At 46.9% G+C, this 21,544-nt stretch overlaps 1 protein-coding gene across 1 annotated transcript in view; it reads right to left on the bottom strand.

Annotated features, from left to right (window-relative positions):
- The window catches only part of LOC102404009 (tumor necrosis factor receptor superfamily member 26), a 29,326-nt gene extending 8,109 nt beyond the window's left edge, over positions 1–21,217 (bottom strand). Inside the window, exons 1-5 of the mRNA XM_025286891.3 lie at positions 21,072–21,217; positions 9,179–9,266; positions 8,312–8,440; positions 6,563–6,677; positions 5,058–5,134 (exon numbers count right to left, since the gene is read on the bottom strand). Coding sequence (XP_025142676.3) covers positions 5,058–5,134; positions 6,563–6,677; positions 8,312–8,440; positions 9,179–9,266; positions 21,072–21,116 — 454 coding nt within the window. The 5' untranslated portion in view covers positions 21,117–21,217. The remainder of the gene's footprint in view (positions 1–5,057; positions 5,135–6,562; positions 6,678–8,311; positions 8,441–9,178; positions 9,267–21,071) is intronic.
- Positions 21,218–21,544: the final 327 nt, after the last annotated feature.

The raw sequence follows: 21,544 nt of genomic DNA, 5'->3' as shown, positions 1-21,544 counted from the left end.
AATGCAGCAGAAGGCATGGACAAGTGGGAAACTGTCTACACTCATCTTGGGAATGTGTATCCGTGGATACAGCCAGTGTGGAGAAGAGTGTAGAGGTTCCTTAAAAAACTATATATAGAACTCTCATATGATCCCATAATCCCATTTCTGGGCACATATCCAGAGAAAACTCTTAATTTGAAAAGATACATGCACCCCAATGCTCATAGCATGACTATTCACAATAGCCTGGACATGAAGGCAACATCAATGTCCATCAACAGGTGAATGCATAAAGAAAACGGGGTACATACTTAAAATGGAATATTACTCAGCCACTACAGAGAACAAAATAATGCTATTTACAGGAATTTGGATGGACCTACAGACTGTCACACTGAGTGAAGTCAGTCAAACAGAGAAGGAGAAATATTGTATGACATCCCTTACATATGGAATCTAAAAAGAAATGATACAAATGAACTTGTTCATGGATTCACAGGATGAACTTATGGTTGCTAGTGGGGGGAGGACAGAAGAGAAGGGATAGTTAGGGAGTCTGGGATCAACATGTATATGCTGCTATAATTTAAAATGGATAACCAACAGGTCCTACTGAACAGCACAGAGAAATGTGCTCAATATTACATGGCAGCCTGGATGGGAGGGGACTTTGGGAGAGAATCTGTTAGTCGCTCAGTCGTGTCCAACTCTTTGTGACCCCATGGACTGTAGCCCATCAGGCTCCTCTGTCCACAGAATTCTCTAGGCAAGGATACTGGAGTGGGATGCCATTTCCTTCTCCACTGGGAGAGAATGGATACATGTATATGTATAGCTGAGTCCCTCTGCTGTCCACCTGAAACTATAATGCCAAAAAAGACCCGTCTAGTCAAAGCTATGGTTTTTCCAGTAGTCATGTATGGATGTGAGAGTTGGACCATAAACAAAGCTGTGCACTGAAGAATTGATGCTTCTGAACTGTGGTGTTGGAGAAGACTCTTGCGAGTCCCTTAGGCTGCAAGGAGATCCAACCAGTCAATCCTAAAGGAGATCAATCCTGAATAGTCACTGGAAGGACTGATGCTGACACTGATCCTCCAATCCTTTGACCACCTGATGCGAAGAGCGGACTCCTTAGAAAAGACCCTGATGCTGGAAAAGACTGAAGGCAGCAGGAGAAGGGGAAAACAGAGGATGAGATGGTTGGATGGCATCACCAACTCAATGGACATGAGTTTGAGCAAGCTCCAGGAGTTGGTGATGGACAGGGAAGCCTGGCGTGATGCAGTAAATGGGGCTGCAAAGAGTCAGACACAACTGAGCAACTGAACTGAACTGAACTGAAAACGATAATCGGCTATACTCCAACATGGGTTCCCAGGTGACACAGAGGTAAGGAATCCACCTGCCAAAGTAAGAGATCTGGGTTCAATCCCTCAGTCGGGAAGATCCCAGGGAGAAGGAAATGGCAACCCACTCCGGTATTCTTGCCTGGGAAATCCCATGGACAGACGAGCTTGGTGGACTGCAGTCCATGGGGTCGCAAAGCATCAGACATGACTTAGTAACTGAGCACGTACACATGCATACTCCAATATAAAATGAAAAGTTATAAAAACAAACGAGGAATGGATAATGAAGATGTGGCACATATATACTGTGGAATATTACTCAGCCATAAAAAGAACAAAATAATGCCATTTGCAACAACATGGATGGATAGAGAGATTGTCATACTGAGTGACGTAAGTAAGAAAGAGAAAGACAATTATATGTTATCACCTGTATGTGAAATCTAAAAGATGGTTATAGATGAACTTATCTACAAAACAGAAGCAAAATCAAGCTTACCAGTATGTGTGTGTGTGTGTGTGTGTGTGACGGGGGTGGGGGGTGGGGCGCGGAGGGAGCGGGCAGGGATAAACTGGGAGATTGGGAATGACACGTACACATTACTATATATAAAACAGATAACTAATAAGGATCTACTGTGTAACACAAGGAACTCTACTCTGTAATGACCTATATGGGAAAATAATCTAAAAAAGAGTGGATATAGGATTTCCCTGGTGGTACACTGGATAAGAATTAAGTCTGCAAACGAATAGGACACAGGTTCAATCCCTGGTCTGGGAAGATTCCACACGCCCTAGGATAACTAAGCCCGTGTGCCCTAGAGCCTGTGCTCGGCAAGAAGAGACACGACGGCGATGAGAAGCCCGCACTCCTAGGGCCAGTGCTCGGCAAGAAGAGACACGACGGCGATGAGAAGCCCGCACTCCTAGGGCCTGTGCTCAGCAAGAAGAGACACGACGGCGATGAGAAGCCCGCACTCCTAGGGCCTGTGCTCAGCAAGAAGAGACACGACGGCGACGAGAAGCCCGCACTCCTAGGGCCTGTGCTCGGCAAGAAGAGACACAACGGCGATGAGAAGCCCGTGTGCCCTAGAGCCTGTGCTCGGCAAGAAGAGACACGATGGTGATGAGAAGCCCACACTCCACATCTAGAGAGTAGCCCCGCTCTCTGCAACTAGAGAAAGCCCACGTGCAGCAAAGACGACGCAGCACAACCAAAAAATTAAATAAATGATCTTTAAAAAAAAGAGTGGATATATGTGTAACCGATTCACTTTGCTGTACCCCTGAAACTAACACAATATTGTAATTCAACTGTACTCCAATAAAAAGTAAAACAAACACTTTTACGTTATTCAAATCCGAGGGAAATTAAGCAGCTTATTTTAAAATGTAAACGTATATGCTGAGTCCAAGGACGGTCTGATGACCTTGGGGAAGGAGACAACGGGGACTCCGGCTCCAAGGAGAAGGCCAGCAGGAAGGCGGCATGGACCCTGGAACAGAGAGACGCCCAGGGGGCCACGGTCCTCACTGACAACCCAGTAACACTCAGGGCAGGGAAGACTGGATTCAAAGAACGATGTGGTGTGGTCCGTGTGTGCAGTGGGAAAAACCCCTACCTCACACCACACGGGCACCACTGCGGTCCTGTAAGTGATGAAGAGAAGCTTCTGGCAGCTCATGAGACAGAACACCTTCTCCAGCTAAGCAAAGCTTCTCACTCAGGACAGGAAGAACACCAACCCTGGCAGAAAACAGCCACAAACCTGACCTTGTTAAAATGAAGGACCTTTGTCCACAAGAGGCCTAGATACTCGACACAAAGAGCTTGTGCCCCACATTTATAAACAATTATCAGTGTTTCTAGATAAGCATCAAAAATGAGAAAATGAAAACCCAGACAGCCAATATAAAAATGGGCAAGACTTCAGCAGAGACCTGGATGAACCCAGAGATGGTCAAACAAAGGGATGTCAGCGAGACAGACAAACACCCCGCGAGATCACTTATCCAAGGATCTAAAATGTGACACAAATGAGCTGACTTTGGAAACAAAGGAGACCCACAGGCTGCAAAACAAACTTACGGTTACCAAAGAAGTGCTGGTGAGAGGAGGATGAATTAGGAGTTAGAGATGAACAGATACACACCACCATATACAAAACAGAAAAACAACAAGGTCTCACTGTATACCACAAGGAACTATATTCAGTATCCTGTGATAATAACCACAATGGAAAGGGATATGAAAAAGAATATGTATGTATTTGTTGTTGTTATTCAGTCGCTCAGTCGTGTCCAACTCTTCAGACCCATGGACTGCAGCACGCCAGGCTTCCCTGTCCTTCACCATCTCCTGGAACTTGTTCAAACTCGTGTCCATCGAGTCGGTTTTGCCATCCAGCATCTCGTCCTCTGTCCTCCCCTTATTCTCCTGCCCTCAATCTTTCCCAGCATCAGGCTCTTTTCCAAGGAGTCAGGTCTTCTCATCAGGTGGCCAAAGTATTGGAGCTTCAGCTTCAACATCAGTCCTTCCAATGAATATTCAGGACTGATTTCCTTTAGGATTGACTGGTTTGATCTCCTTGCAGACCAGGGGACTCTCAAGAGTCTTCTCCAACACGACAGTTCAAAAGCATCAATTCTTCGGCTCAGCCTTCTTTACGATCTAACTTTCACATCCATAAATGACTATTAGAAAAATCACAGCTTTGACTATGTATGTGTATACATATATTTATGGGGCTTCCCAGGTGGTGCTGAGTGAGTGAAAGTCACTCAGTTGTGTCCAACTATGGACTATAAAGTCCATGGAATTCTCTAGGCCAGAATACTGGAGTCGGTAGCCTTTCCCTTCTCCAGTGGATCTTCCTGACCCAGGAAGGGAACCAAGGTCTCCTGCATTGCAGGCAGATTCTTTACCAACTGAGCTATGAGGAAGCAGGTGGTAAAGAACCCGCCTGCCAATGTAGGACATGTAAGAGACACGGGTTCAATCCCTTGGTTTGGAAGATCCCCTGGAGGAGGGCAAGGCAACCGACTCCAATATTCTTGCCTGGGAGAATCCCATGGACAGAGTAGCCTGACAAGCTACAGTCCATGTGCTCGCAAAGAGTTGGACACAACTGAAGTGACTTAGCATACACACACATGTACATATCTGTGTGTGTGTGTGTATAACCGAATCACTTTGCACCAATGTAAATCACCAAGACTTCAATTTAAAAAAAGAAAAGGAAAATAGTCTTGCACAGATTTGCACAGTAGTAGAGCATCAATTCTGCTGGGGGCGTGCACCGAACTCACATTCCTAAGTCCCATCTGAGGTCCCGCCAAGCAGGGATGTGGCCAGGTGTTGGGATGTCAGGAAGGACAGGTCTCACAGGGTGGTCAGTCCCTTCCACCTGCTACCTGGTCAGCCTGGTGGGCTCACACTGAGCCCACACAGCCAGAACTCATGGGACAAGGACAGGGAAGCCATAACTTGTCCACAAGGATTCTGTTTACTCAAGACAGGAGTCTATGAACGATGACCCATGGCCCATAGCCCACTTTTACGAATAAAGTTTACTGACACGTAGCCAAGCACCTCTGATCACAGCCTCTGGCTTCTTTCATTACAGCAGCAGAGATGAGTTGTGACAACAGGGACTTTGGGACCCCCAGAGCCTCAGTCTTTGGCCTTTATGAATTTAAGAGATGGAATCAGGCCCTTACCTGACTGTGGATTTACGGCACAAATGGTATTGCTTGTGGCATTGCAGGGCTGAAGGATGGCACTGTCTCCTTCACACCTGAGAGAAGAACAAAGAAACTGTGAGCATCCTTTCCCCTCGCTCGGGCCGACCCAAGGAATCTTACTCACCACCCCACCGGTCAGGGGTTAGAAGGACCAACCCAACCTCCTCAGCAGGCCCATGAGGTTTCAGGTCACCAGTGTCTGGCATGTGCTGGGCTATCTGGCCCACACTGGATCAATGAGAATAAAACTTAGGCATCTCTGATAGATGGGGAAGTGCCCCCGTCTCTGTCCCCGGATAGAGCTGTGTGTGGCCACGGGGACTGGACCTGACGTGGCCGTACCTCTACCGGGAGGGAAAGCAGCCTGAGATGAAGCTCGTGGAGAAGGGGACAAGCCAGAGCTGATCAACCCAGACCTGGAGGCAGTCCTTCCTTTGGACTTGGCAGGTTCCTGAGCCAACAGCCCAAGCTGGCCTGAGTTGTATTTAAGAATCTACAAATGCAGGTGATTTTACAAGTGGCTTTACCATTCTGAGTGTCTTCCTCAAAGTCTGCCCCAAATCTAAGCCCACCAGAAACCACAGAATGCAACCTGATGTGGAAACAGGGTCTCTGCAGATGTAATCCTTTAAGAGGAGGTCACACCGGATCAGGGTGGGCCTCAGTCAGTGAGCAGCGTCCTCACAAGAGGGAAGATGTATGCAGACAGACAGAAGGCCATGTGAAGATGCACACGGGAGAACATCCCTGGAAGGCGGAAGCAGAGACGGAAGCAATGCGTCCACAAGCCAAGGAGCGCCAAGGAGTACCGGCAAAGCTGAGGAAGCGAGAGATTCCTCCCGAGAGCCTATGGAAGGAGCCTGGCCCTGCTGACACTTCGATTTCCGACTTCCGGTCTCCAGAACTGTGAAAGAATACATGCTTCTTGTTTTTCAAAAGCCTCCCGGTGGAGGTGCTTTGTAACATCAGGGGCAGAAAACACGCACTGGCCATCCGACCTGGGCCCGGCGCCTGGGGGGCGCCCCCTGCCTACAGCTCCTCCCCTCCATCCCGTCCTCCATCCCGCCCTCCCTGCCTCCGCTCTAGGGCCCTGTCTCCTGCAGCCTCTCTGTCCCTCGTGAGCCCATCACTGCATACATGTTGGGGTGCTCTCCACCACTGCTGGGGCCCAAGCCTGCAATACGACCCCGCAGACCACAGCGGGGCTCACAATCACGCATGAATGAGTGAATGAAAGCAGGAAGAAATGGATGAGCAATGACTCCAGTTCACCCCCACATGGAAACTTCCGGGTGACTCGTCTGCCTTAATCCTCAGGGCTCCTCACTGGGGCTGGTGTTACCATTAGCCCCATTACACAGATGGGAAAACAGAGGCTCCGGCCAGGGGGTGGCTGAGTAAGTGACCCGAAACCAAACAGGTGAGTGGAGAAGAGAGCCCCCGCCCGGGCCTGCTGGCCGGCTCCCACCGCTAGGTGGCACCTTGTACACCGGAAGCAGCTCTCTCTGCAGTTCACGGAGTCGCAGTAGAACTTGCCCGGCTGGCACTGGCACTCCTGGTCGCTGGTGGCGGTGCAGCGCTTCACCACTTCCTGATCTGCTGGAGGCGGGCCGAGGGTCAGTCACCGGGGCCTGGACTCTGTCCTGCCCCCCGGCCATGTTCAGGTTCAGTCAAAGGCTCAGCACGTGCACCCACCTCCAGACCTCACCCCTGCCGTCTGGGTGTCTGAGGAGGAGCTGTGGGTGCCCTGGCAATCTGGGCTGGAGGCAGAGGGCCACCTGCTCAGATACACCCCAAATCAACGTGTCCACTCGTTTCCCCAGAAAGATCACAACAGCCCTACTTGGTGTGGACCGAGAACGGTCTCTCCGAGCATCGCTGGAGGGTTCCGCCCTTCCACCTGCGAAGGGCTGGGTCCTGGGGCTGCACCCACATCTCACGTCTATGCAGCTGTTTCCTCGGGGCCAACTCTCTGCCCCCACGTGAATGTCACTCCGCCTCACTGTCTCTGCTGAGTCAAATACGAGGGGCAGCTAGGGTGCTATCTTGTTTTTTCATCTTCCAAGAAAGCTGTTCCAGCAGGTGTCAGGACAGTAAGTTCATGACAACTCCTGCTGGGATGATTTTACCTTTTTTTTTTTTTTAACGCATTTGTTTTTGGCCGTGCGGCTCTTCCTGCTGTGTGCACACTCTCTCTAGTTGTGGCAAGCGGGTGCTACTCTCTGTTGTGGCTTCTCATTCTGGTGACTTCTCTTCCTGCAGGGCATGGGCCCTAGGGTACGTGGGCACAGTAGTTGTGGCCCACGGGCGTAGCCACTTGGTGGCACGTGTGATCTTCGAAAAGCAGGGGATGAACCTGCGTGCCCTGCATCAGCAGGTGATTCTTAACCACTGGACCGCCAGGGAAGTCTCATATTTTTACCTCTTAAAAATAAAAACCATATCAGTTTAAAGTCTATGGCAAGATGAATTGATTTATACATTGATACACTGAAATTTTCATTGGGAATGCACAAAATCTAAGCACCATTCCAGGAAAAACTGATCCTTACACAACACCAAATGAGTTCCCTGCTGGTCCAGTGGTTAAGAAGCTTTCACTTCCAGGGCCCAAGTTCAACTCCTGGTCGGGAACTAAGATGTTGCAAGCCACACAGCACGGCCACAGCACAAGAAAAGCAAAACACTGAGCCTCCTGGTTTCCTATATTGTGGTATTTCCCTCTGTATTTATATTTCATTAAAGGTAGTTTTTTCACGTATATATTTATACATGCTTTGCTAGATTTATTCCAGAAATCTTTTTTTTTTTTTTGCCAATGCAAGTCGTATTTTTAAATTACATTTCAAGGGTGGTGGCGGGGAGGCTGAAGAGGAAGGGGATATAAACATACACTTAGCTGATTTACGTTTTTGTGCAGCAGAAACTAATGCAACGTTGTGAAGCAATTACACTCCAATTAAAGATAAATAAATTGGAAAATTACCTATTTAAACAATGTCATCGATACACAGAGATAGAAGAACTTCTGTGTACTGTACTGATACTCAGCAAGTCTGAAACCCTAATGACTCGCAGCTGCTTCTTCAGGCAACACACAGCGCATCGTGACCAACAAGTGCTCCCTGACGAGGGCTCCCGCCGCGCTCCTCTGGGACCGTTCATTGCCCTTGGGGAGGTTCCCATGGGCCGGGTCAACGGGGCATGTGAGCGGGACTGCCACCACTTACCCTCTCTGCACTTGGCACATGGCGTGCATTGTGTCTGCTCGTTGGGATGAGCTGTGAAAGTTCCAGACTCGCACTGCGAGCAGGCTCCAATGTGGTGGTCCTGGTCTATGGGTCTGCTTACGTAGTAGCCTGTGTGAGACGGGACACGGAGGGGAGGTGGGGACCCCGCCCAGTCTCTGAGGCCTTGGCTGGAGGAGGTCCCGAGTCACCTGGAGACCAGACCCCCCGCACAGTACCCCCAACCCACCCTGGCCTCCTGGGAACAGCTAGACTGATCCCAGGCCACAGGTGTCCGTCCCAGAGACCAGGGACCCACATCACCCCCCAGCTTGTACCGATGCCCTGCAATGCGTGGGCGCTGGAGCAAGGTCACAAGACTTTAAGTCAGACCAACAGCGTCCCTTTGTTCCCTACACGTGGTTCCTGCAGGTGTGCGTGTGAATGCAGAGATGTGTGCGTATGAACGTCTATAGTGTGTGCACAGGTGGGTGGGCTGGGGAGTGTGGGGAGGGTACGGGGCTACGGGTCCAGGTACCAGGTGCTTGGGCTCTGAACCACGGGCCCCTGGAAGGCACAGCGTGTGTGCAGGTGTGTGCGGGGGTTGGGGGGGGGGGATGCCCGTGGTGAAGGGACAGCTGCCCCTCACAGAGGGGGCTGGGAAGGGACTTCGCTGATCACATGGGCGTGTGTCTGTGTGTCTGGACAGGGTTCAGGGTGCTGGTGGTTGCCAAGGACAGACTGTCCCCCATCCCAGACAGCCAGGTTCTTCCCACAGGCTGCCCCCAGCTCAGCTCAAAGTGTCCCCGACCTCCCCTCTCCCAAGCAGAAGTCTTCCCTGGAAAGCTCTGGAAATCACCCCAGACTCACCAGCCGGGCAGAATCTGCTGCAGGAAAGGTCACCTGGAACCTCATATTCGCCTGGGTTACAGGAGGTCTCCCCTGTTGCCACAGCCACCTTCAATGAGAGAGGGGACAAGGGCATTTTCAGATGTCTCCGCTCCTGATGGGAGCAGACACCAACACCCCTGAGCAGGGAGTGTCAGCTCCCCCGGGGTACGGCCTCCCTCAGGAGGGGACGTCGTCGGGCAGGCGCAGGCCGGGGACTTTCCTCCGTCTCCCTGCTGCTCCACTCGCAGTATGGAGCAGGGTTGTGTGGGGAATATGCTCTTTCATCCCCAGATGCGTGTGGATCTGTTGACACCTCCGTGGCTAACGTCTATTCCCTGTACCTGGTCAGAAGTAGACCTTTTGTGGTCGTGAGCCTTTGGAATTTAGTTAGTCTTTGATTTTCTTCTAGCATACAGTTCATGTTTTCAGCAGGTGCACAAGACTTTGTCGAGAGGACACTGTCTGTGTGTTGGGAACGGGGATCTGAGCGTCTGTATCTGAATGTCTGCATCGTTGTGCCCGTGAATGTGCACACGTGCGGACACACCGGAGCCCGTCGATCACAAGGTCCCAGTAACTGCAAATCCGCACCAATTTCCTATCCTGCTCGACTTCTGGCTTTGAGATATACTAAGCTCTCGTACCAAGTCTGTGGGCTCTAGATTTCACCGTGTAATTACGTCATTCTTTGCTTTCTGTACTTTGAGGTGTTACTGTTGACATACGGTTTCACGTGTTTCTCTAGGACAGTTGAGCCTCAATTGTTTGCTGAATTCTGTGTTTTTGAACTTGCCTACATGCTGAAATGTGTTCGTTACCCCAACGTCAAGACTCCTGATGCCTTCCTGGACGTGCACGGAAGGGCAAGAGTCTATGCTCAACACATCCTGGAAACACAGGTCCAGTTCAGGCGCTGCTGCCTTCTTCTGCCAGCTCTCAGTGTAAATTGTAGAATTTCTGCACCTGGTTTTCATGTCTTTGGTTGGTGATCTTGACATTTTAAAATGGTCCCCTAGGGTCCAACGGTTAAGACTTTGCGTTTCCACTACGGGGGTGGCGCATGTACTATCCCTGGCCGAGGAACTAAGATCAAGCATGCCGTGTGGCTCGGCAAAAAGGAAAGAAAAGCAAGGTCTCCTAAGCCAGTCTCACCTGGTGTTCTGAAGGACAGAAGGCTGCAATGTGTCTACATATGTAGAAAAAAGGCATCTTAAACTTTGTACAGGCAGCCCATACAGTGCCACAGGCCCTGAGTTCCCAGTTAGTGAATTAAGTATATATTAAATCAGGTGTCTTTAAACAGAGACACATGTAAAGCAAGATTATATATTGACAGGTTGGTGAAAATGGGCTGACAGAGGCTCCCAGGGACTGAACTGTGGTTTCCTTTCCGGGTGTGGTCAGTGTGGTTAATTCTGTACTCAAAGCGATCCTATCACAGGGGAAGCGTAGAATGCAGGATCCGCGGTATTTCCTCTGGGGCTTCTCCCTCTGGTCACTGAGTCGTGGACGCTTTCTAGCCTGCACGCTCTCCAATCTGCCTGTGACAAGGCTGTGAGTGAGAATACCTCTGGCTCATACCTTTGTCTGTCCGCCTGCACTGCAGGAGGCTGTGTTTCTGCTGTAAGACTGTCTCTTAGGTATAGCTCTGAACAACGCCACATCACTAGACTTTTCTAATTCATCCTGATAATTCATAAATGAGTTTAGCCTATTTATATGCACTGGCTTCGTACTCTGAGTCAATTTCTACCATCTCCTTTTCTGTTCCTGATATCACATTTTCTCTGTGATTTTTTTTCTCCCTTTCTTTTCTGACTTCTGCTTCCCTTATGCCCTCTGTCTTCCCAGATTCATTTTTTTTTTTGCCCCCGATGGCAGACTCTATTTGTATTTTTTTTTCTGATTTATTTTTCACCTTAGTAAAAATGAAGCAAAAGTCACAGAGAAAAAGTATTTGGATAGCTTTTTATCATATATGAAACGAGTTGCCAGTCCAGGTTCAATGCACGATACTGGATGCTTGGGGCTGGTGCACTGGGACGACCCAGAGGGATGGTACGGGGAGGGAGGAGGGAGGAGGGAGGAGGGTTCAGGATGGGGAACACACGTATACCTGTGGCGGATTCATGTTGATATATGGCAAAACCAATACAATATTATAAATTTTAAAAATAAAATAAAATAATAAAAAATAAATAAAGAAGAAAATCTACTTTACGAAAAAAGTAAACGATGATTCTTCTCTCAGGCAAGAATCATCAATAAATGCTAACGTTCATAAATCAAAGTATGAGAGGAAAGAATAGTTGCATGATTTCAAAGCAACTCCACATAAGACACTTGGTAACAACACAGGGAAGACACTGACTTTACAGCAAAGAAACCTGGCAACCACCACCTGAACTAAGCCACCAGAGCACAGCACACCACCACCGGGAGCATGTTCACTGCAAATGAGAAGCCATGAGATGAACCCAAATTGAGAAACACACTATTACACGGTCGGTCCGTGCCGTTCGACCGTGCTAAGGCTACAGAATAAAGAGCTAGTTTCACGGAGGTTAAATATGAGCTCATTCATCTTTTGAAAAATTCAACTCATGCAACGAGCAACTGAACAGAGGGTGCTTTCGGTAAGGACGCACTGTTAAACGAGCCGGCAGAGCCTCTCACCAGCTTGGTCAAGCAAATTCTCCTGCCGAGGCAGACGCTGCAGTGATGACCCGGCAACAGCGGCAGGTCAAGGGTCAGAGACAGGACTTCCTTGGAGCTCCCAGGCTAAGACTCGAGCTGCCAGTGCGGGCGACGGGAGTCTGACCCTAGTAGGGGAACTAATCCCACAGGCTGGGAAAGAAAAGAAAGAGAGAGAGGAATAAACAGCCCAAAGGCAGTTAGGACAGGATTCGAAGAAACGCAATCAAGATGAGAAGTGAGTCAAGAAGAAGGGTCTCACAGAAGTGAAATTTTACTTTCTGAAGAAATATACTTCGGACTGCTTCAGAGGAGAAACCAATTATTTTGAAATTTTTAAGAGATAACTGATCTGTGCCTGTTACTCTCAGGGTGGAGGACAAACAAATGGATGTGAGACTTGGACCATAAAGAACTGACGCTGTCATGCTCTGGGGTTGGAGACGACTCTTGAGAGGCCCTTGGACAAAAGAGTGAAATCAGTCAATCCTAAAGGAAATCAACCCTGACTACCCTTTGGAAGGACTGTTGTTGAAGCTGAAGCTCCAGTACTTTGGCCACCTGACGGGAAGGGCTGATTCACTGGAAAAGACCCCGATGCTGGGAAAAATGGAGGAGAAGGGGATGACAGAGGATGAGATGGTTGGATAGCATCACCGACTCAGCGGACGTGAGTTTGAGCAAACTCCTGGAGATAGTGAAGGACAGGGGAAGCCTGGTGTGCTGCAGTCCGTGGGGTTGCAAAGACTTGGACACGACTTAGCGCCTGAACAACAAGGACCGAAACTGCTTGGAACTGCAAGCGAGGGGGAGCAGATCATGAGGTATAGGGGAAAAATGAATACAGGGGTTTCTTTTTATCTACAGTTCTACCTACAGATTTGTGTTTAAAAATTACACAAAATGGGATAAATCCATACAACGGAATATTATGGATGAGCCTTGAAAAACATGAATGACTCTTGAAAACCTTATGCTAAGTAAAAGAAGTCAATCATAAAGCTCGTGTTATGTGATTTCATTCTTGTGAACCATTTAGAATCGGGACACTAGGGACAAAGAGTAGATGAGTGGTTGCTTAGGGCGAGGGGAGATGGGGAGATGTGGTCAGTCGCTCAGTAGCGCTGGACTCTTTGTGACCCCAAGGACTGTAGCCCGCCAGGCTCCTCTGTCCATGGGATTCTGCAGGCAAGAATACTGGAGAGGGTTGCCAAGCCCTTTTCCAGGGGATCTTCCCAATCCAGGGATCGAACTGAGGTTTCCCTTATTGCAGGCAGATTCTTTACCTTCTGAGCTACCAGGGAAACAAAATGGGGAGACAGAGGTTGATTAAAAAAAGGGATTTTTGAGGGGAAAAATGTTCTAAAATAGACGGTGGTAATGGTTACACAAATCATGAAAATTCCAAAAAAAAAAAAAAAAGTATTTAAAGGGGTGAAATTGTATGACGTGTGCTTTACTTTTTCATATACTTTTATTTCGTTAGTTATTTGGGGCTGCGTTGGGTTCTCCCCGCAGCACGCAGGCTTTCTCTGGTCGCTGCCCATGGTGGCTGCTCTCTGGCTGCAGCGCATGGTTGTCCCGCTGCAGCAGCATCTCTCGTTGCAGAGAACAGGCTCTAGAGCGTGGGCTCAGTACTGTGGTGCTCAGGCCTAGCTTCCCTGTGGCATGTGGAACCTTCCTAGATCAGGGATTGAACAGGTGTCCCCTGCATTGCAAGGTGGACCCTTAACCACTGGACCGCCAGGGAAGCCCTGATATGTGAATTATTTCTCAAGAAAGATGTTTTTTAAAAGTTAAATAAAAAAGGATAAAGAGAGGCTTAGGCAAGACTCCAACTCTACTTGAGAACTTCAGTGGGACACTGGGAAAAATCTGAAGGTGGTCTGCAGACCCACCAGCACCAGTTCCCTGCCCCCTCCCATTTTCAACAAAAGCATCACAAGGCACTCAAAGAAACAGGAAAGCACGGCCTGCTCGAAGGAAAAAACTAACCCAGAGAAACCATTCCTGAGCAAGACCAGATGGCAGAGTTACTAAACAAAACTCTAAAACTGTCTTAAACATACTTAAAGAGCCAAAGGAACATGGAGAAAGTCAGCAGAACAATACATGAACAAAAAAAGGAGATCAACAAAAACAGAGGAAGCTGAAAAGGAAGTTAACAAGAAAACCTCGAGTGAAACAGTGCAGCAACCGAAATGGGCAATTCACTAGAGGGATTCGAAAGGATATGTGAGCAGGCAAAAGACAGAGTCAGAGAACATTAAGGCAAGACATTTGATAACCGAAAGGAAAAAAGATTAAAAACACCAAACACCACTTAGAGTACCTACAGCCCCCCGTCAGGGGAGCCAAGACACGAGCTGTGAGGCCCCGGCAGAGGAGGGAGGGAGAAAAAGGGGGTAGAGACATTATTAGAAGAAATGACGGCCTAAAACAGCCTACATTCGATACAGGATATAAATCTAAGAGGCCAATCAAACTCTCAGTAGGATGCATTCAAAGAGAGTCACACTGAGGCATATAATCAAACTGTCCAAAGACAAAGAAAATTTTGAAATCAGCAAGACAAACGATAGGAATCCTCAATCAGATTACGAGATGTCCCATCAGAAACCACGGATTCAAGATGGCAATATGCTTGATACATTCAAGATGCTAAAAAAAAAAAAACAAACAAAAACATTGTTCCCTGGAATTCTATATCCAGCAATACTGGGAGTTTGTGGATATGCAGCCTGCCCTGGAAGAAATGCTAAAGTCAGTGTGGTTGAAACAAAAGGACATCACACAGTAACCCAAGGCCACACGAAGAGAAAAAGGGTAAATGCACAGACTTTATAAAAGGCAGTGTTATATGCTGCTGTGTAACTCAACGTTTATTTCCCACACAATTTTTTTTTTGGTGACCCTCATCATTCCTTGGTGTATGTGCATGCCCAACTCTCTGCAACCCTATGGACTGAAGCCCACCAGGCTCCTCTGCCCTTGGTATTTCCAGACAAGAATACTGGAGTGGGCTGCAGTTTCCTCCTCCAAGGGTTCTTCCTGACCCAGGGATCGAACCCAAGTCTCTTGCATCTCTGGCACTGGCAGGCAGATTCTTTACCACTGAGACACCTGGGAAGCCCCACTTTCCTACACATTTTAAAGGCAAATGCATAAAGCAATTATTCATCTATGTTTTATGCACAGAACATAAATATGTCATTTTGTGACATTAAAAAATTGTTAGCAATCAAAAATAAATTTAGCAAAATTACAGGGTACAAAACCAACACAAGAAATTAAATGCATTTCAATACACTGACAGTGAACAATTAAAAGAAATAAAGAAACTTAATCCATTTACTATAGCATCAAAATAAATAAAACGGTGAAAAATGAATAGAAGCAAGGTGAAAGATGTAAACAGACAAGTATAAATAATCCTTAAAGAAAACATAGTAAGTGTAAGGACACCCCGTGTTCATTGGCTGGAAGACTCAGCATTGTGAAGATGTCAGTACCATGCCAAGTGATTGAAAGATTCAATAGAATCCCTTTCAAAATCCCAATGAATGTTTTTTGCACAAAGGAAAATCCACACAGAAATTCATATGGAGTCTCAAGGGACGCAGAATAGCCAAAAGGGCTTTGAAAAAAAAAGAAGAAAGTTAAAGAACTTACACTTCCTGATTTTGAAACTTACTGCCAAGATACAATAATCAAAACAGTTGTCTAGTTGCTAAGTCGTGTCCGACTCCGTGCCCCCATGGACTGCAGCCTACCAGGCTCCTCTGTCCACGGGATTTACCAGGCAAGGATATTGGAGTGTGTTTCCATTTAGGAACTTGCATAAGACAAATATCTGGAATAGAACAGAGTCCAAAACAAGCCCTCACGTATGTGGTCAAGTGATTTTTGACAAGAGTGCCAAGACCATTTCATGGGGAAAGAACAGTCTTTTGAAGAAATGGTATTGAGAAAACTAGACATCTGCGTGCAAAAAAAATGGAGCTAGACCCTTGCTGTTACTGTTTGGTTGCTCAGTCAGGTCCGACTCTCTGTGACCCCATGGACTGCAGCACGCCAGGCTTCCCTGTCCTTCACCATCTCCTGGAGCTTGCTCAAATTCATGTTCATTGAGTCAATGATGCGACCCCATGGACTATACAGCCCATGGAATTCTCCAGGTCAGAATACTGGAGTGGGTAGTCTTTCCCTTCTCCAGGGGATCTTCCCAACTCAAGAATCAAACCCAGGTCTCCCACATTGCAGGCAGATTCTTTACCAGCTGAGCCACAAGGGGGAGCACAACCAAAAATAAAAATTTTAAAAATAAAAGATATCACTATAAGAACTGCTGGGAGAAAACCTAGGAGAAAACAGGAGGCTAAACGCACAGTCACAGAGGGACAAACTGATCAACTGGATTTCATCAAAATAGAAAATTTCTACAAAAGATACGGTTAGGAGAATGACGAGACTAGCCACAAATTTGGACAAAACCTTCTAAAAGGGTCTATCTGATCAAAGATTTATATCCAAAGCACATGAAGAATACTTAAAACTGAACAATCAGATAAAAAAAAAAAACCTTAATGAGCAAAAGATTAAAACAGATACTTCACCAAGAAAGATTTATGCCTGGCCAAGAGGCAGAAGAAAAGGCACCGAAGCATCTTCCCTGGGGCCAAAGCACAATGCAGTGTGCGCGCGAGACACACACACACTAGAGCTTTTAAACTTTTTTTTTATTTTTTTTTTATTTTTAAACTTTACATAACTGTATTAGATTTGCCAAATATCAAAATGAATCCACCACAGGTATACATGTGTTCCCCATCCTGAACCCTCCTCCCTCCTCCCTCCCCATATCATCCCTCTGGGTCGTCCCAGTGCACCAGCCCCAAGCATCCAGTATCGTGCATCGAACCTGGACTGGCAACTCATTTCATACATGATATTTTACATGTTTCAATGCCATTCTCCCAAATCTTCCCACCCTCTCCCTCTCCCACAGAGTCCATAAGACTGATCTATACATCAGTGTCTCTTTTGCTGTCTCGTACACAGGGTTATTGTTACCATCTTTCTATATTCCATATATATGCGTTAGTATACTGTATTGGTGTTTTTCTTTCTGGCTTACTTCACTCTGTATAATAGGCTCCAGTTTCATCCACCTCATTAGAACTGATTCAAATGTATTCTTTTTAATGGCTGAGTAATACTCCATTGTGTATATGTACCACAGCTTTCTTATCCATTCATCTGCTGATGGACATCTAGGTTGCTTCCATGTCCTGGCTATTATAAACAGTGCTGCGATGAACATTGGGGTACTCGTGTCTCTTTCCCTTCTGGTTTTCTCAGTGTGTATGCCCAGCAGTGGGATTGCTGGATCATAAGGCATGTCTATTTCCAGTTTTTTAAGGAATCTCCACACTGTTCTCCATAGTGGCTGTACTAGTTTGCATTCCCACCAACAGTGTAAGAGGGTTCCCTTTTCTCCACACCCTCTCCAGCATTTATTACTAGTAGACTTTTGGATCGCAGCCATTCTGACTGGTGTGAAATGGTACCTCATAGTGGTTTTGATTTGCATTTCTCTGATAATGAGTGATGTTGAGCATCTTTTCATGTGTTTGTTAGCCATCTGTATGTCTTCTTTGGAGAAATGTCTATTTAGTTCTTTGGCCCATTTTTTGATTGGGTCATTTATTTTTCTGGAGTTGAGCTGTAGGAGTTGCTTGTATATTCTTGAGATTAGTTGTTTGTCAGTTGCTTCATTTGCTATTATCTTCTCCCATTCTGAAGGCTGTCTTTTCACCTTGCTAATAGTTTCCTTTGATGTGCAGAAGCTTTTAAGGTTAATTAGGTCCCATTTGTTTATTTTTGTATGAAAGAAGAAATTAACAATAACACAATAATAGTGGGAGACTTTAATACCCCACTCACACCTATGGATAGATCAACTAAACAGAAAATTAACAAGGAAACACAAACATTAAACGATACAATAGACCAGTTAGACCTAATTGATATCTATAGGACATTTCATCCCAAAACAATGAATTTCACCTTCTTCTCAAGCGCACATGGAACCTTCTCCAGGATAGATCACATCCTGGGCCATAAAGCTAGCCTTGGTAAATTCAAAAAAATAGAAATCATTCCAAGCATCTTTTCTGACCACAATGCAGTAAGATTAGATCTCAATTACAGGAGAAAAACTATTAAAAAATCCAACATATGGAGGCTGAACAACACACTGCTGAATAACCAACAAATCACAGAAGAAATCAAAAAAGAAATAAAAATTTGCATAGAAACGAATGAAAATGAAAACACAACAACCCAAAACCTGTGGGACACGGTAAAAGCAGTCCTAAGGGGAAAGTTCATAGCAATACAGGCACACCTCAAGAAACAAGAAAAAAGTCAAATAAATAACCTAACTCTACACCTAAAGCAACTAGAAAAGGAAGAAATGAAGAACCCCAGGGTTAGTAGAAGGAAAGAAATCTTAAAAATTAGAGCAGAAATAAATGCAAAAGAAACAAAAGAGACCATAGCAAAAATCAACAAAACCAAAAGCTGGTTCTTTGAAAGGATAAATAAAATTGACAAACCATTATCCAGACTCATCAAGAAACAAAGGGAGAAAAATCAAATCAATAAAATTAGAAATGAAAATGGAGAGATCACAACAGACAACACAGAAATACAAAGGATCATAAGAGACTACTATCAACAATTATATGCCAATAAAATGGACAATGAGGAAGAAATGGACAAATTCTTAGAAAAGTACAACTTTCCAAAACTCGATCAGGAAGAAATAGAAAATCTTAACAGACCCATCACAAGCACGGAAATTGAAACTGTAATAAAAAAATCTTCCAGCAAACAAAAGCCCAGGTCCAGACGGCTTCACAGCTGAATTCTACCAAAAATTTAGAGAAGAGCTAACACCTATCCCGCTCAAACTCTTCCAGAAAATTGCAGAGGATGGTAAACTTCCAAACTCATTCTATGAGGCCACCATCACCCTAATACCAAAACCTGACAAAGATCCCACAAAAAAAGAAAACTACAGGCCAATATCACTGATGAACATAGATGCAAAAATCCTTAACAAAATTCTAGCAATCAGAATCCAACAACACATTAAAAAGATCATACACCATGACCAAGTGGGCTTTATCCCAGGGATGCAAGGATTCTTCAATATCCGCAAATCAATCAACGTAATACACCACATCAACAAATTGAAAAATAAAAACCATATGATTATCTCAATAGATGCAGAGAAAGCCTTTGACAAAATTCAACATCCATTTATGATAAAAACTCTCCAGAAAGCAGGAATAGAAGGAACATACCTCAACATAATCAAAGCTATATATGACAAACCCACAGCAAACATTATCCTCAATGGTGAAAAATTGAAAGCATTTCCTCTAAAGTCAGGAACAAGACAAGGGTGCCCACTTTCACCATTACTATTCAACATAGTTTTGGAAGTTTTGGCCACAGCAATCAGAACAGAAAAAGAAATAAAAGGAATCCAAATTGGAAAAGAAGAAGTAAAGCTCTCACTGTTTGCAGATGACATGATCCTCTACATAGAAAACCCTAAAGACTCCACCAGAAAATTACTAGAACTAATCAATGACTATAGTAAAGTTGCAGGATATAAAATCAACACACAGAAATCCCTTGCATTCCTATACACTAATAATGAGAAAACAGAAAGAGAAATTAAGGAAACAATTCCATTCACCATTGCAACGGAAAGAATAAAATACTTAGGAATATATCTACCTAAAGAATCTAAAGACCTATATATAGAAAACTATAAAACACTGGTGAAAGAAATCAAAGAGGACAGTAACAGATGGAGAAATATACCATGTTCATGGATTGGAAGAATCAATGTAGTGAAAATGAGTATACTACCCAAAGCAATCTATAGATTCAATGCAATCCCTATCAGGCTACCAACAGCATTCTTCACAGAGCTAGAACAAATAATTTCACAATTTGTATGGAAAAACAAAAAACCTCGAATAGCCAAAGCGATCTTGAGAAAGAAGAATGGAACTGGAGGAATCAACCTACCTGACTTCAGGCTCTACTACAAAGCCACAGTTATCAAGACAGTATGGTACTGGCACAAAGACAGAAATATAGATCAATGGAACAAAATAGAAAGCCCAGAGATAAATCCACGCACATATGGACACCTTATCTTTGACAAAGGAGGCAAGAATATACAATGGATTAAAGACAATCTCTTTAACAAGTGGTGCTGGGAACTCTGGTCAACCACTTGTAAAAGAATGAAACTAGAACACTTTCTAACACCATACACAAAAATAAACTCAAAATGGATTAAAGATCTCAACGTAAGACCAGAAACTATAAAACTCCTAGAGGAGAACATAGGCAAAACACTCTCTGACATACATCACAGCAGGATCCTCTATGACCCACCTCCCAGAATATTGGAAATAGAGCTTTTAAACTTAAGACAACTCGGACCACGAGCAGTGCTGAGGCCGCGGCTGGCCGGCAACGTGCCGTCAGGTTTCCGCTGCCGCCCCGCCCCCTCCCCCAACCCCGGCCACCGCCCGCCCCTCCCCCGCCACCGCACCCCTCCCGCCCCCTCCCCCAACCCCGGCCACCGCCCGCCCCTCCCCCGCCCCCCCACCCCTCCCCCCCCGCCCCCCACCCCTCCCCCCCCGCCACCGCCCGCCCCCCCGACCGCACCCGCGCGCTCATCTCCGCCGGGCTCCCCTCCCCGCGCCGCCCCCTTCTCCAGCTCCCCCGTTCCCATCTCCGCCGGTCTCCTCCGCGCCGTTCGTCGCCCCACCGCCCCGCGCCCATTCGCCGGCCCCCAGCCCGCCCTTTCTCCGCCAACCCCCTCAGCGCTCCCCGGCAGGCAGAGAGGGTGCAGCAGGCTGGACCCCGCATGGGGATCAGGATGGGGAAGATTACCCGCTGGCTATCTGGGTTTCCTTTATGAGAAAACTCACGCTTCGTCCAAGTTTTTCCTCTAGGGTCCCCCTGCCGGTGCCAGCCTCACTTGGGCGCGCGCCCCGGCACACCGTCCTCCCCGGATCCCCAGGTCCTCCCACCCCGAGCCCCGCAGCCCAGGCCCTAGGCCCCGCCATTGCCGTCCCACCTGAATCAGGATCAGGGACCAGAACACAGCGCGCATCCCGGGCATTGTGACGCTGCCGAGGAACGTGCACGACCAATTGAAGGCAGACGTGGGCACCGCCCCCTCCGGGGCGTGACACCGCCGACGCCCAATCCCGAGCGGGGTTCCGGTTTGCGGAGTCCTCGAGAACCGTCCGGAGAAGGAAATGACAACCCACTCCAGTGTTCTTGCCTGGAGAATTCCAGGGACGGGGGAGCCTGGTGGACTTCCATTTATGGGGTCGCACAGAGTCGGAGACGACTGAACCGACTTAGCAGCAGCAGCAGCAGCAGCAGCAGCAGAAAACCGCCCTTTATGCTTCTCGCCAAGCCCAGAGAAAGCGACGCGGGGGTGGGATGAGGGGCGCGGGGGTGGGGTGAGGGTCACGTACATCGGCCCTTCTCTTCCCTGCCCGCGCCACCAACCCCGCTTGCACGCCCCGGGGACCCAGGCCC

The sequence above is a fragment of the Bubalus bubalis genome, chromosome 5, assembly GCF_019923935.1.
Source record: "Bubalus bubalis isolate 160015118507 breed Murrah chromosome 5, NDDB_SH_1, whole genome shotgun sequence".
NCBI lineage: Eukaryota > Metazoa > Chordata > Mammalia > Artiodactyla > Bovidae > Bubalus > Bubalus bubalis.
The sequence above is the reverse complement of the archived record's forward strand: the minus strand, read 5'-3'. Positions and strand labels throughout refer to the sequence as shown.